Raw genomic sequence first — 12,058 nt, 5'->3', positions numbered from 1 at the left:
GAGTGAGCGAGTGCGTGGTGCTCAACCACCTGCCAGGTTAAACCATAGCACCTACTTTCACTGGATTTTTCAAAATAATGACTCTAATCTCGCTGGGATTCATCCTGTTTCCAGTAAAATGGTGTATTATAAATACAGAGTTCCTATGAAATCAATAATATTCACATACATCTTTGTTATCTTTGAAAAGAAAGTAGAAAAGGAACCCAAAGTATTAAGTTTGTTTAGCAGCAAGACTGGTTAATCCAAACCCTGTTACTGTTGTTTTCAAGTTTATTTTTCTGTATGGCATGTAGAAAGGAAAAAAGACAAAACATTGTCCAAGTGCGTTGCTCATACTTATTTTTTGCACATAGTGCCAAATTGTCTTTTAAACAGTAATTAAAATGTTAACTAACTTGGGACCAGTTTTGATCTCCCAGGCTAAAGCATAAAGCTAAGGTTGAAAGTGCCTTAAGCTTAAGGGCTCTTAAAAGCTGTGGCTTGGGCCTGCACTATAAAAAGAAACAAAAAGCTGCTTTTCAGAAATAAAACTACCAGCCTGGTAGAGGTGTTCAGTTACACTGTGTTGGTGGGCTACTTATACATACCCTGTTGTGGCTTACTGATGTTTTGTTATAACACCATATATTAATATGAAAATGTTTCTTGTTCATAGAAAAAAGCAAAGATCGAGGGAATAACACGATTGGTGCCAGGCTGAACAGAGTGGAGGACAAGGTAAGCCTGAGGCTGGCAGTGAACAAACGTGTGGTCTGTGATTGAACAGAGCTTTTTTCACAGGATGACGGGAAAAGCTCGGCTTAAAATAGAGTTGAATGGCTGGTTCTTCCAGGTGATGGAGTGTAATTTTTGTTGCAGATTGCATTTTTGGTTCGTTCTTCTTCTTCTAACAGATTAAGGGGGAGGGGGGGAAAGGGAAGAAGGAAAAAAAAAACAAACAGACTTTAATTGATTTCGGTCTCTTTGAGGACTTGCTTGGTTTTTTGATTTTTAATTGTATTTATTACACATGTCTCAATGCTCTACTTCCTTCCTCTACGACAGATAAAAGACTCTGTTCTTTTAATACTTCGGTATATTACAGTCCCAAGATTTCCCTTTGATCGTTGCTTTGTTGTTTATATAACTCCACCTACAATTCCTTAGAGAGTGTGAGAGCAAACCTCATTCTGTCCTGGTTTTCATTCTCTGTGACAAACAGTTTCTCCTTTCAAGTGACTTGAAGTCAGAAAACATCAGACTTATTCTGTAATTGCAGATTAACAGTTAAGTGCTATGTGACCCCTTATTTCAATGCTGGCTCTGCTTGAAAGATTGGATGGCAGGTAGAGACAATGTCATTGCTTTAAGGTAGAAAAGAGGAAAACTGGGGTGGTGGGCTTGTCTATGTTGCGATAAAGAAAAGTAGAATCATTTTAAGTATGTTGTGGGAAAAATGCTTTCTGCCACTACTGGCAGTCTGTGATACCTTCATGATGTGTTTGTTGTGAATAAATATCAGGCAAATATTCTGCAAACCAGAAGAGAGTTATGAGTGAAACAGAGCAAAGGGCACAAACTGATCCTCTCAATCTGTATTGTATCTAGTGTGAGATATATCCATTCTGCCATATACGTTTATCTTTAAATACGTAAGATAGACTTGAATGATAGCACTCATGAATATGTTTCTATCTGTCAGAAATGAATGGCATTTTGAAGGAAACAGGTGCCTTTTGATATATAGGGAAACAAACATGAAGAGTGGAGAAGAAAACAGGAAAGTACAGTGCATTTTGGACAGAGAAAAATCGCCGTGGACTGCTTGTTTGGGTCTGTGGTCAGTAAGCATCCTTACAAATGGATGCTCATTCCAGAAAGTTCAAGTTATGTTTATTCATTTTATCTCCTTAATGTCAGCTAGAAGTGTGGGACATGACAAAATGTGTCTTGTGGATTGTGACAAAGAACAATGACTTTTCAGTTTGGACAAACAATTCTCAGATGACAGCTAAAATAGATTCTCAGTGGTGTTTGTAAAATCTCCAGCGAGCGTGAGAAAGCATTGGTGTTGTGCTGCCTCAGAGATAATCTACTTGGGGTTATTAATTACTCTTTTTACAAGTAAATGCACTGTGAATTTATGGTGACTGTTGTTTTATGCCTTGTAATGGGACTGTAAAATGCTCCCTGTTTAATTTTAGTATAGCTGGGTTAAATTTTAGCCTTGTTTTAAGTAACAGACCTTTCTTTGTAGTTGTATGAGGTCATCTGTGGTTTCAGAGTTGTATGTTATCTGACCTATACAGCTAGTCCTATCTGCAGGAATTTTATCTGAAAGTAGCTGAAAGGCTAAAAATAGAGAATTTCAGTTGGAGTCGACAAACAGCAGTGTGCATGTCAGCACACTGGCACTGCTGAAATCACATTTTTACTGCAGCTGCAGGCAGCGGCCAGAGCTCGATTTTTGATCTCCAAGACTGGCCTTCTCTATTCTGTGCGTGGGATGATTTATCACACAATTAAATCCTTCCCAAGCCAGGTGCTGCCTAAAAGATATGCAGATCAGCTGTTTTTGAAGGTGACCATGTATTTTAAACGTTTAGCTACATTCCCTTTAGTTTTGAAATAGTTTTGAATTTTGGGCTTCTTAAAGAGATTTTCTATAGTGTAGGCAACGTCTAACTTCCATGTATTGAAGTCAGCCATATATATATATATTGTTTTGCCTTCTTTTAAATTTAGAGCTGTGCTTATCTGAGGGAGGGAGGGAGACTTTCAGCAAAAATAACAATTCCATTTCCTTTTTTCTAAATCTCTGAAACATGAAGCTGTATCGCTAGTATCAGATATTTTTGTATACATATATATAATCTCTGAGGAAAATAAGTATCCTCTCAATATACTGTTGTATGTAGGATCTATTAATCTTGTACACCAACTGGAACTGTACAATATATATTGGCCTTGTACAATATATGTATTTTGCGATGGTTTCCTAATACATAAATGCCAGGGGGATGAATCAAGGTGGCAGGAACCTACTTGCAGACTCCTTCCTGTAGATTTTTTTGTTTTGTTTTGGCAAACTGCTGCAAAGGTGGTGTCATGAATGTGACTAGAAGGGGTACAACATGATATGCCTTGATTGGAGAGAGAAAAGAAAAAAAAAAAAGAAAAAAAATCAAAATCCAGTCTGTAATTTCAGCATATTTAGACTTCATTGCTGTTTTCTGTTAGTTAAAAAAGGCAAAAGCGTGAAGTGCTGTGTTCTTTGAAAAGCTTATTGCCAGAGCTGTGTGCAGGCAGTTGCAGGCGGTGGTTCTGCCCACTCCTCAGTCTGTCTGGGCAGCAGCCAGCTTTGGTCCAGAAGACACAAACTGCCTCAGTGCGGTGCCCAGACAGAGCTCCTAGCTCCACTAACATAGCAACTGTCCATGTCCAGGCATGTAGATAACGCTTATCTGGTCCCTCAGAGAATGTAGCCAAGCAGGATTACAGCAGCAACAAATCATTTTATTTGCGGTGACCAGCCTTCTTTTTTTTTTTTTTTTCATCCTGAAACATCTGTGAATGACTATTCAGCCTACCCTCAAGAAACCTGGCCACTGCTGGATTGCTACCAAAATCAAAATCAAAAGCAGTTTACCAGATATGTGCAGCTGTGTGAGCACACCACTGCTAATCCATATGCAGAGACCGCTGCATGCCAGTGGTTTAATGCAGGGTGTGCCTAGCAGCTCGATCCAGAAAAAAAGTCCTCAGTGCACTCAAGAACTTCTGTGTGCCATATCTCTTCATTTCACTGCTTTAATTTTGTATTGACTCTAATGCTATTTGGGATGATCTGTTCCTTCTGCTGGCCATTAATTTGGATATATCAGACCCAGCTTGCACTTTGCAGATAATCAGATGGGCTTAGTGCTTATTTGCCCTTGGGTAATTCAGTTTTACACAAGAGCACAGTAGAAGATCATCCAGAGTACACAGTGAGGGCAAAATTGATTGTCTCTGGACTCTTAACAGTGTGTTGTGCCTACATATCAGACTCCCACAGATGTCAGTAAGCCCTGCTGAAGCAGGAGTAACACATTTTGGGTTTCCAACAGAACTTAAAAAACAGATATCATCTATTTCTGAGCAGGAAAAGTTGAGCTCTGTTCTTCACTAAGTTGTTTTAAAATGGCACTTAAACTTCTGCAGTTATTTGGATGCTTTTTAAAATTTGCCTTTCAAGAATAGTTACAGGAATCCAAAAGCGATTCTCCAGGTGTTCCCTTCTACATAGTCAGAACTACTCTTGTACCTGACAGTAAGTGCGGCGTCAATATCAGTATTAACAAGGTTGCCATGAACCTTTTGTAACAGCACGTAGCGACAGGACAAGGGGAAATGGTTTTAAACTGGAAAAGAGTAGATTTAGACTAGATATTCTAGAAATTCTTTATTGTGAGGGAGACACTGGAACAGGTTGCCCAGAAAGGCTGTGTTTTCTTGGAAGCATTCAAGGCCAGGTGCTTATAACAGGGAATTGGAACTAGGTGGTCTTAGAGGTTCCTTCCAAACCAAACCATTCTGTGATTAACATCTCATAATAGTATTTTTCAATTACAGGGAACATTAGGAGTGACAGTATCTACTGCTAAATTTCAAGTTGTAGAGATTTAAATGGAAATTACTGTTTATACAAATGGTGTGTGGTAGTGAGGTGCATAACACCTTTTACTGCGAATCCAAAAATGCAGCAGGATAATATTCATTGCAAGCATATGCACATTTTGCATGCTTGCATTTGAAAGCACAAACACTTGTCCTCTTACTAGTAGCAATCCAAATAGCTGCATGTAGAAATTCAAGCATGCAGTGCATCACTGGACAAAGAATCATATCACTTTTTCAGATTTCCTGTAAATGCAGTTTGCACCACCATTGAATTAATCTAAAAACAAATCTGTTATGTGGCAACATCTACCCTAAAATAGAACAAATGCTACGGTGCTTCTTAAGTTGCCTACTTGAAATCTGAACTACTCTACAAAACCAAAAGTGTCTGAAAGGAAGTTCTCTTGTGTGTGCTGTTCTTCGGTGTTCTGGTTGTAGTAATTTGGTTTTCTCTCTTCCATCTACGGTGTCTTTGATTGTTAGATGTACAGGTCCCACGTTCAGTAAAACCATAATTACATTATGTGTATTTGATGCAATTTTCAGTGTGAGTTCTGAGCATGGAACTTTAAAGGATAGATAAGTGCAAGGCTTTATCGAGGTGGCTTTCATAAAGAGCTGGAAACCTGTAGGTTGCAACATTTTTTTCTGGCTAAATTATTTCCTGTAGTTGTTTTGCCAGAACTTTGACTCTATCCATAGCTGTATCGCTTTGGCTGAAGTCCTGTTAATTGTGATCCAGCTGAGCAGAATAGTCACTGACATATCAAAATCCTGCTACAGATTTTCACTGGTTCTTTCCTGCAATCAACTAATAGTTCCCCATTGCAAAAGGCTTCATATCTAATCTGCCTAATCTGCAAGCGTTGAATTGCATTGGTCATTTGCATGGATCTGAGATGTGCATTTCCATACAAACGAGAATGAAAGCTTATTCACTCCTTGAGTGAATCTTAACGCTGAGGTATTAATTGCTCATTACCATTCCAGCACTAAGGATACGACCCACTATCTTTTTAGAATCTGAGCTCTGGTAATTATGGTTTGCAGACATAGACTGCAGAGAAGTTAAAATTTAATGGGGTTGTTTGCTTCATTTTCCTGCTCCTTGTTGTGGTGTCAGTACATGCTAACGTGTAGCTGCAAGATTTTGTCCTAGAACCACGTCCTTTTCTGTGCCAGCTTTGCGGGCTGACGCATTACAGTGGGCCTTTCTTGTGGCTTAAGAATGTTCTATTCTCTGTATTTACAATCCTAATAGCATACGTTAGATAATTTTATGTTTTATTTAGGAAAGTATTATCTCACCCATCTCTTCTGGGTTCACAAGTGCCAGCTTTCATATTGACAGCTTGTTTACTGAGAAGAATTCATAGCGTGTGGCTTATCTCCCAATTTTCCACAAAGTAACTGCTTTACCTAACCTCACCTTCGGTGCCATTTTTGTCTACTTTTTTTATGCCATTCTGAAGTCTATGGGAGCAGTTACTGTGCTTCTTGATGGATCGTAAGAACTGGTGCACATTTGAAAGGCAAAAACTGAAAAAAAAAGAAAACCTTGACTGATGGTGAACTCATTTACTTCAATGGAAAGGGATATTTTGGCTTTATTTGTAATTGAGGGATGATGCTGGAAAAAAAAAGAAAAAAAAAAAAAAGAAAAGCAATAATCTCCTGACGTAGTGGTCAGTGCTGTGAACTGGGATAAACTGGAAGAACAGTGAGTGATAAACAGGTCTGGCATGGATACGTTCAGCACTTTACATGCTGAATATGCTCTGGCAGTTCAGGTATTGAACACTGGCAGCTTCTGCAATAGGCCTATGAGAATTGGCCTTTCTGATAACTAGGAACAAATCTGAACACTGTGCTTTAGAATGGAAATTTTAAAAGATACGCAAAATCAATAAAAGTCAAAACCACAGCCAAGCAGTCACTTATCTTGTATACAGTACTTGCAGAACTGCTAGCCTGGGGGATGCAGAATAATATTAAGAGGCATATGGAAGATTAAGCATTCCTATTAATTTAATCCCTAGTCTTTTTCCAGATGCTGAAGCACAGGCATACGGAAGCAATTTCAATATTCCACTTTCTTACAGAGATTGCCCCTTTTCTATAAACTGAACTACATCTAAGCCCATCCTTCATTAATCTAGCTCATTAGGCACCCTTAAAATTTTACTAGCTTCCCTCTCACCAGTCTGATAATATTTCAGTGGGTAAGCAAAGAAGAACACGTAAATTTCGATTTCCAGTACTGGTGCTACAATGAAATAAAAGTCTCAGACACACGTGCTAAAGATGAAAACCAAAAATGATTATTTGTATGATTCACTACTGACAGAATCTTTGGTAGCCAGAGTAGAACCAAACAGAGAGAGAGATTGGGCAAAGTCATGGAGGAGGGCTCACTGGAGAATTATTATTAATTATTATTAAATAGGACGTCTGTAGGTAAGCTCCAGCAATCACTTTGAATAGAAGTCAGTGGTGAGTTGGTAACAAGGAGAGTCATGATTTTGTGTGTATGTACTTCCTTACACCCTATTTTTAGTAAGAAACTTATACAAACTTTGTACTGGAAACAAGATACCTGGGGGGGTGAGCTTTAGTCTTAGTCATTATAGCCCCTTTTGTCTTGTGATGCTATGCACAGATACGATAGCTCTGATATAGTTGTGGATATGGCCTACAGAGCAGTCATGATGTTTTGTTCTCTGTTTCTGTGGTGTCAGTCCTTGGATCACAGGAAATGGGATTATACATTTAGAAAACAAATTAAAAAACAAACAAAAACAAAAAAAAAAAAAACCACCAAAAGTAGCATCTGGATGTAAAGACAGCCACAGGCAGTGAGCAATATTACAGCCTAATGGGTGACAGCTCATTAACTTTTTTGCAGGAATTCAGTGTACATACCATCAACTCTTTAAAATGAAGCAAGAAATATTAAGTTTACCCTAGAGAATAGTGACTGAAGGTAGTTCCAGCTACTGTGTGGTTTCTGTGATATTCCTTTAAATGCTAAAGGTGGTATTAAAAGTGAAAAAAGTAGAAGTAAAATACTGTGAAAGAGTAGACTCTGTATCAGTGAGTTACTGTTGATTTTACCCCCAATCCCTAATGCTTCTGGATGTAGACAGTTTTAGGGAAGTATGATGCTAAAGGTAGAAGGTAAACTTTTCCAAACGCCCATGGATTTGTTCTGTATCTGGAGTCTGACTGATGACTTTTGAATTCATCACACAGGCATGCTTGTGATCTATGTAACTACCTACTTGCCTATTAAGAGCAGAAAGGCTAAAGGAGTTTTAGTCCTCTTCCTGTGCAATATGTCCTATACAATCTAGGAGTTTGTGGGGAAGATTGAGCAGTGAAATAATGAATTAACAGTCGATAATCTTTTAAACAAACTTCAGATCAGTTGCTCGCTTTTAGATCAGCTGTCTGGGTTTATAGTTGAGTAGATCTACAAGGGGATGTAAGGCCTGCAAATAAGATGACAAAATCATTCTATTAAGTCACATCAAGCCCGTTTGTCTGGCATTTCAAAGATGAGCCCAGGCAAGATTTGAATCTTAGCCTCCATCATTCTTGTGCAGAGTGTTTACATTTGGAGTGGAATAGAAATGCGCAGGGAATATGCTGAGAGAGAATGAGGAATGGCTGTAAGGAATAAGTACCCTATGGGGCAAATCACAGAAAAGGGTTCAGTCTGAACAAGTGTGCACAAAGTGCTGCACAGAAGGCTTTCATTTGTTGTTCTTACCAGTTTAAAGGAAATAAATGACTGTAAGACGTCTCTGTTTTAGATGGTGGTGTTTTGTTGGTTTTTTTTAAGTTGATCGTTTGTGTCTGCGTTGGAGATGAGTAACAGAAAATGTTCTAATGTGTAAATGGCAAATTTGGGGTTTGATACAGAAGGAGGAACTGCTGCTGAAGTTAACTACATCCAAGTTGAAATTGTTTCTTGTCAGAGATCTGTTATTAGAGTGATTTCAGTGGAGCTAAAATGTTTTATTTTCGTTTGTCATTGAATACTGGGGGGAGTAAAGGGGATAGAGTTGAAAGGACTCTATTCAGATCTTAGTCTGTTCAGACTGGAATCTTTTCAGCTACTGGAAAAACTTCAGAGTATGGATAGATTTACTTCCTCTGCTACAGAGACACACCTCCTGTCACCTTACCTGCCCTCAGTCCTTCAAAATAATCATTGCTAAACTCAAATGATCCTGTGTTGCTTAGATTGTATGAGATGCAAGAGAAATCACTGTTTGACTCCTATTTAGAGCATCAGGAGTCAGAAGGGAGATGAGAAGAAAAGTGATCAGTAATAAGTTGAATATAATCACAGCTATATTGATGTATATCCTTCCTAAAGTTTATCAACCAAGATGGAATTATGTAATTTTCTCAAATCTTTCTCTGCTTCTGCACCTTACTCTCTCAAGCTGATACAAAACCACAGTTCCTTTCTGTAAGAAAATCACGTTTGGTCTTCTCTAATAGTTCAGGACAAATGCAATTACAGTTTTTTTTTTTTTAATACTTCTTTGAAACATCCCACTGCTTCAGCAGTTTGCAATGGACTGTTTGAAACTGTCATAGATTCTCTTTCTAGCCCCAGTTAACCGATCTACGCCTGGTCAGTTCCCATGGGCAGCCAAGCAGCCCAACCTGCACTTGTATGGCATGGACGTGTTGGTCTGAAGAGGTACCTCCCTGTAGTATGGGCCTTGGATGTGGTGCCTTCTTTATGTTCATTGCAGCATAAGAGCTCCTGCTGTGACAGGCTAAATATACAAAATAGAGGATGGAAGGGAAAAAGAAAATACTGTTTCCCTCCTTTGCGGCTAAGGTACAGGAAGCAACTTGCTCAAGAAAACACAGTGGCATCTGTGGCACAGACAGGAATTTAATTTAAACAGTGTCTGAGACTTCAACCACAAATCAGCATTCCTCTTTGTTATTGTGTTTAAATGCCCCTCTAGTTTTGGATATTGGCTGGTGTGGTTTTCAACGTAATCACAGTTCGTTCATATTAAAACCATCTAATACTTGAGAACAACATGCATAAAAACATAAACCAGATTAACTCAACCAATATAAATTTACAGGGACTATTTCAGGCAGTAGATTTTAAATCGTCTAGAAATTAATCTCCTAACATGGTTTCCTAGTCCAGGAACCTAGGGGTAAAGAGGAGCGAATGTGTTTGTGTGACAGAGAAACTGTTCTATGCACATGCTTGTCATATTTAAAACTAAACGAATTATGTTAAATGCTATATTTACACAGTCAAGCAGAGGGAAATATTCAAGTGAGTTCAAATATTCACGGAAGTTTCTGTTTTGAAATTCTTGAATTCAGCTCTGCTTACCCTTGAATCTTCTGCAACATCTTTTAATCTGGGGTCTATTTCAGTTTCCTTCCCTTCTCTTTTTTAAACAGATGACTTTACTTAAATCAACACTTGGTTTCCGTTAGACAGATAGAACAAGGTGGTTCTCAGCATCATGTGCTTCTTTACCTGGTGAAGTCCCAGTAGCCTTAAAATATCTAGGAAGCTGTGTGATTAACAGCACTAAAGGCTTTGTCAGACACTACACCTAATAAATACTGCCCTTTGCCCAAGCCTAGAAAAAGAGTGAATAATTACTTTGTCTGTGCACATTTTCAGTTTGGAGACTTATAATTGCACTAAAACTCTACTTAGAAAAAAAAAAAGTGACAACTGAAGTTATTTTTTCATACATGTCTGTGTTTACACGTCTATCAATCCGAGTGTGGGTTGGCTCTTTGCCCTGCTAGGGCTGTCCTTTTTACATTTAATCATGTTATGATGGAGACACCACTTGTATGTGATTTTCCTGCTCTTCACTTGAGTTTTGTGCAGATTCTTTGATACTTCTTGATCTTTAAGTGTCAGAGCTGCTATGTCCTGCTGTGGTTGGGTATATGAGTCTTAGTTTTGCCATTCTAGTCAATATCAGCAGCAAAGATGTGTGACCTGGCTTGATAATCATGTGCAATAGTCCTGCCAAAAGCAGCTGTCAACCTTCTTCCAAAAAAACAATAACCCAGAAGTAAAGCATATTGAAAATGTTAGCCTGAGTGGAGATAGGCTCTTTGCTTCATCATAGCTGAAGTTTTCTGGAACCATTCCAGTTGTGCCATCAGTATCTATGACTGTGTGCTATGGTCATCAAGGACCATAGCACAAAGGAAGCCTTTATTCCACTACTACTAAATTCTAGAGAGCTTCAACTGCGTAGTTTTACAGGAAAACATCTTAGAAAGGAATATGGAATAAAAGGAAACTGACAGTCACAATTATGGATCATCTACTTCTGTGTTTGCCTCGTATTGCGTTAGGGAGATTTGGCCAAGCTTTGAGGTGAAATAGTCGGTCTCACAGAGATGTTACCAAATAGTCTCAGCAGAAGTGACCGGAGAGGAACACTGTGTCTATTCACCAAAGCAAAGGATCAGGGATTTTACTGTAGTGCCTATCCATATATATCCATCTAATGCAGTGCACTGCAGGCATGCTGGCCCAGGGCCCAGAGACCCATCTAGGAGCATTTGGGTGACACTGCATCCAAGCAATGGCTTATTAGCTTGGGCATGATACTTTAAAAGGGTCCAGATGTTCCAGGGTATAGCTTGAACAGCAATTGTTTAGCTATCATTGCAGCATGCTTTTGATTGTAGCCAACTTGACACGATAGTCAGAATGAATAGATCGTTCATAGGCTGCTTCAGGTGGCTGACAAAGCTGGCCTTGAATCCAACTCCCACAAACCTCAACGATGAGGAATTACTGAATCTCATGGCAGCAATTAAAAGAGATAGTAGACTAATTTCCTCTGCATAGAGAAAGGGGAGGAAGAGGACAGGTTAATGATGCTACACTTGAGAATCAGATGAGCAGTGAATCCTGCAAACGAGGTCACCTTCATTTTGTTTTCTGTGTACTTGACGTACACTCTCAGTGAGAAGTCAGCTGTGGCTGAGGTGTAGATCATCGTGTCAGAACTTTATTGGTTTGTTTTGCAGTAGGCTTTTGGTTGTGACTAGTTGTAGATCCAGAGAGCCCTTTTTATGCAAGATAAATAGCTAGCAGTACTCTAAAAGCAGTGAGTAATTTTAGAAAACATAAATTCATCCATTTTTGTCATGGATTCATCCATTTTTGCCATATAATTCCAACAAGGAAAGAAAGGAAGCCGAATTGCAATGTATTATTGGAAGTAAACTGTATTAAATATAAGTCCAGAAAAATGCAATTGCTGCCTGTACAGTATTATTTCAAAAGTCTTATGTGTTGGCTTGAGCATTGTCTTCTGAAAGAAGTTAATGTTCAGATGAAAATCTTTGAAAAAGCACTGTAAGTTTGCATTTAGATTAT

The 12,058-nt window shown here is 38.7% G+C and overlaps 1 protein-coding gene across 1 annotated transcript in view; it reads left to right on the top strand.

Annotated features, from left to right (window-relative positions):
- The window catches only part of KCNQ1 (potassium voltage-gated channel subfamily Q member 1), a 328,880-nt gene that overhangs the window by 226,515 nt on the left and 90,307 nt on the right, over positions 1-12,058 (top strand). Inside the window, exon 15 of the mRNA XM_052694566.1 lies at positions 659-720. Within this exon, the coding sequence (XP_052550526.1) occupies positions 659-720 (62 nt within the window). The remainder of the gene's footprint in view (positions 1-658; positions 721-12,058) is intronic.

The sequence above is a fragment of the Tympanuchus pallidicinctus genome, unplaced genomic scaffold (genome assembly GCF_026119805.1).
Source record: "Tympanuchus pallidicinctus isolate F22 unplaced genomic scaffold, pur_lepc_1.0 scaffold3, whole genome shotgun sequence".
In the NCBI taxonomy this organism is placed as follows: domain Eukaryota; kingdom Metazoa; phylum Chordata; class Aves; order Galliformes; family Phasianidae; genus Tympanuchus; species Tympanuchus pallidicinctus.
This window is presented reverse-complemented; position numbering and strand designations above follow the sequence as displayed.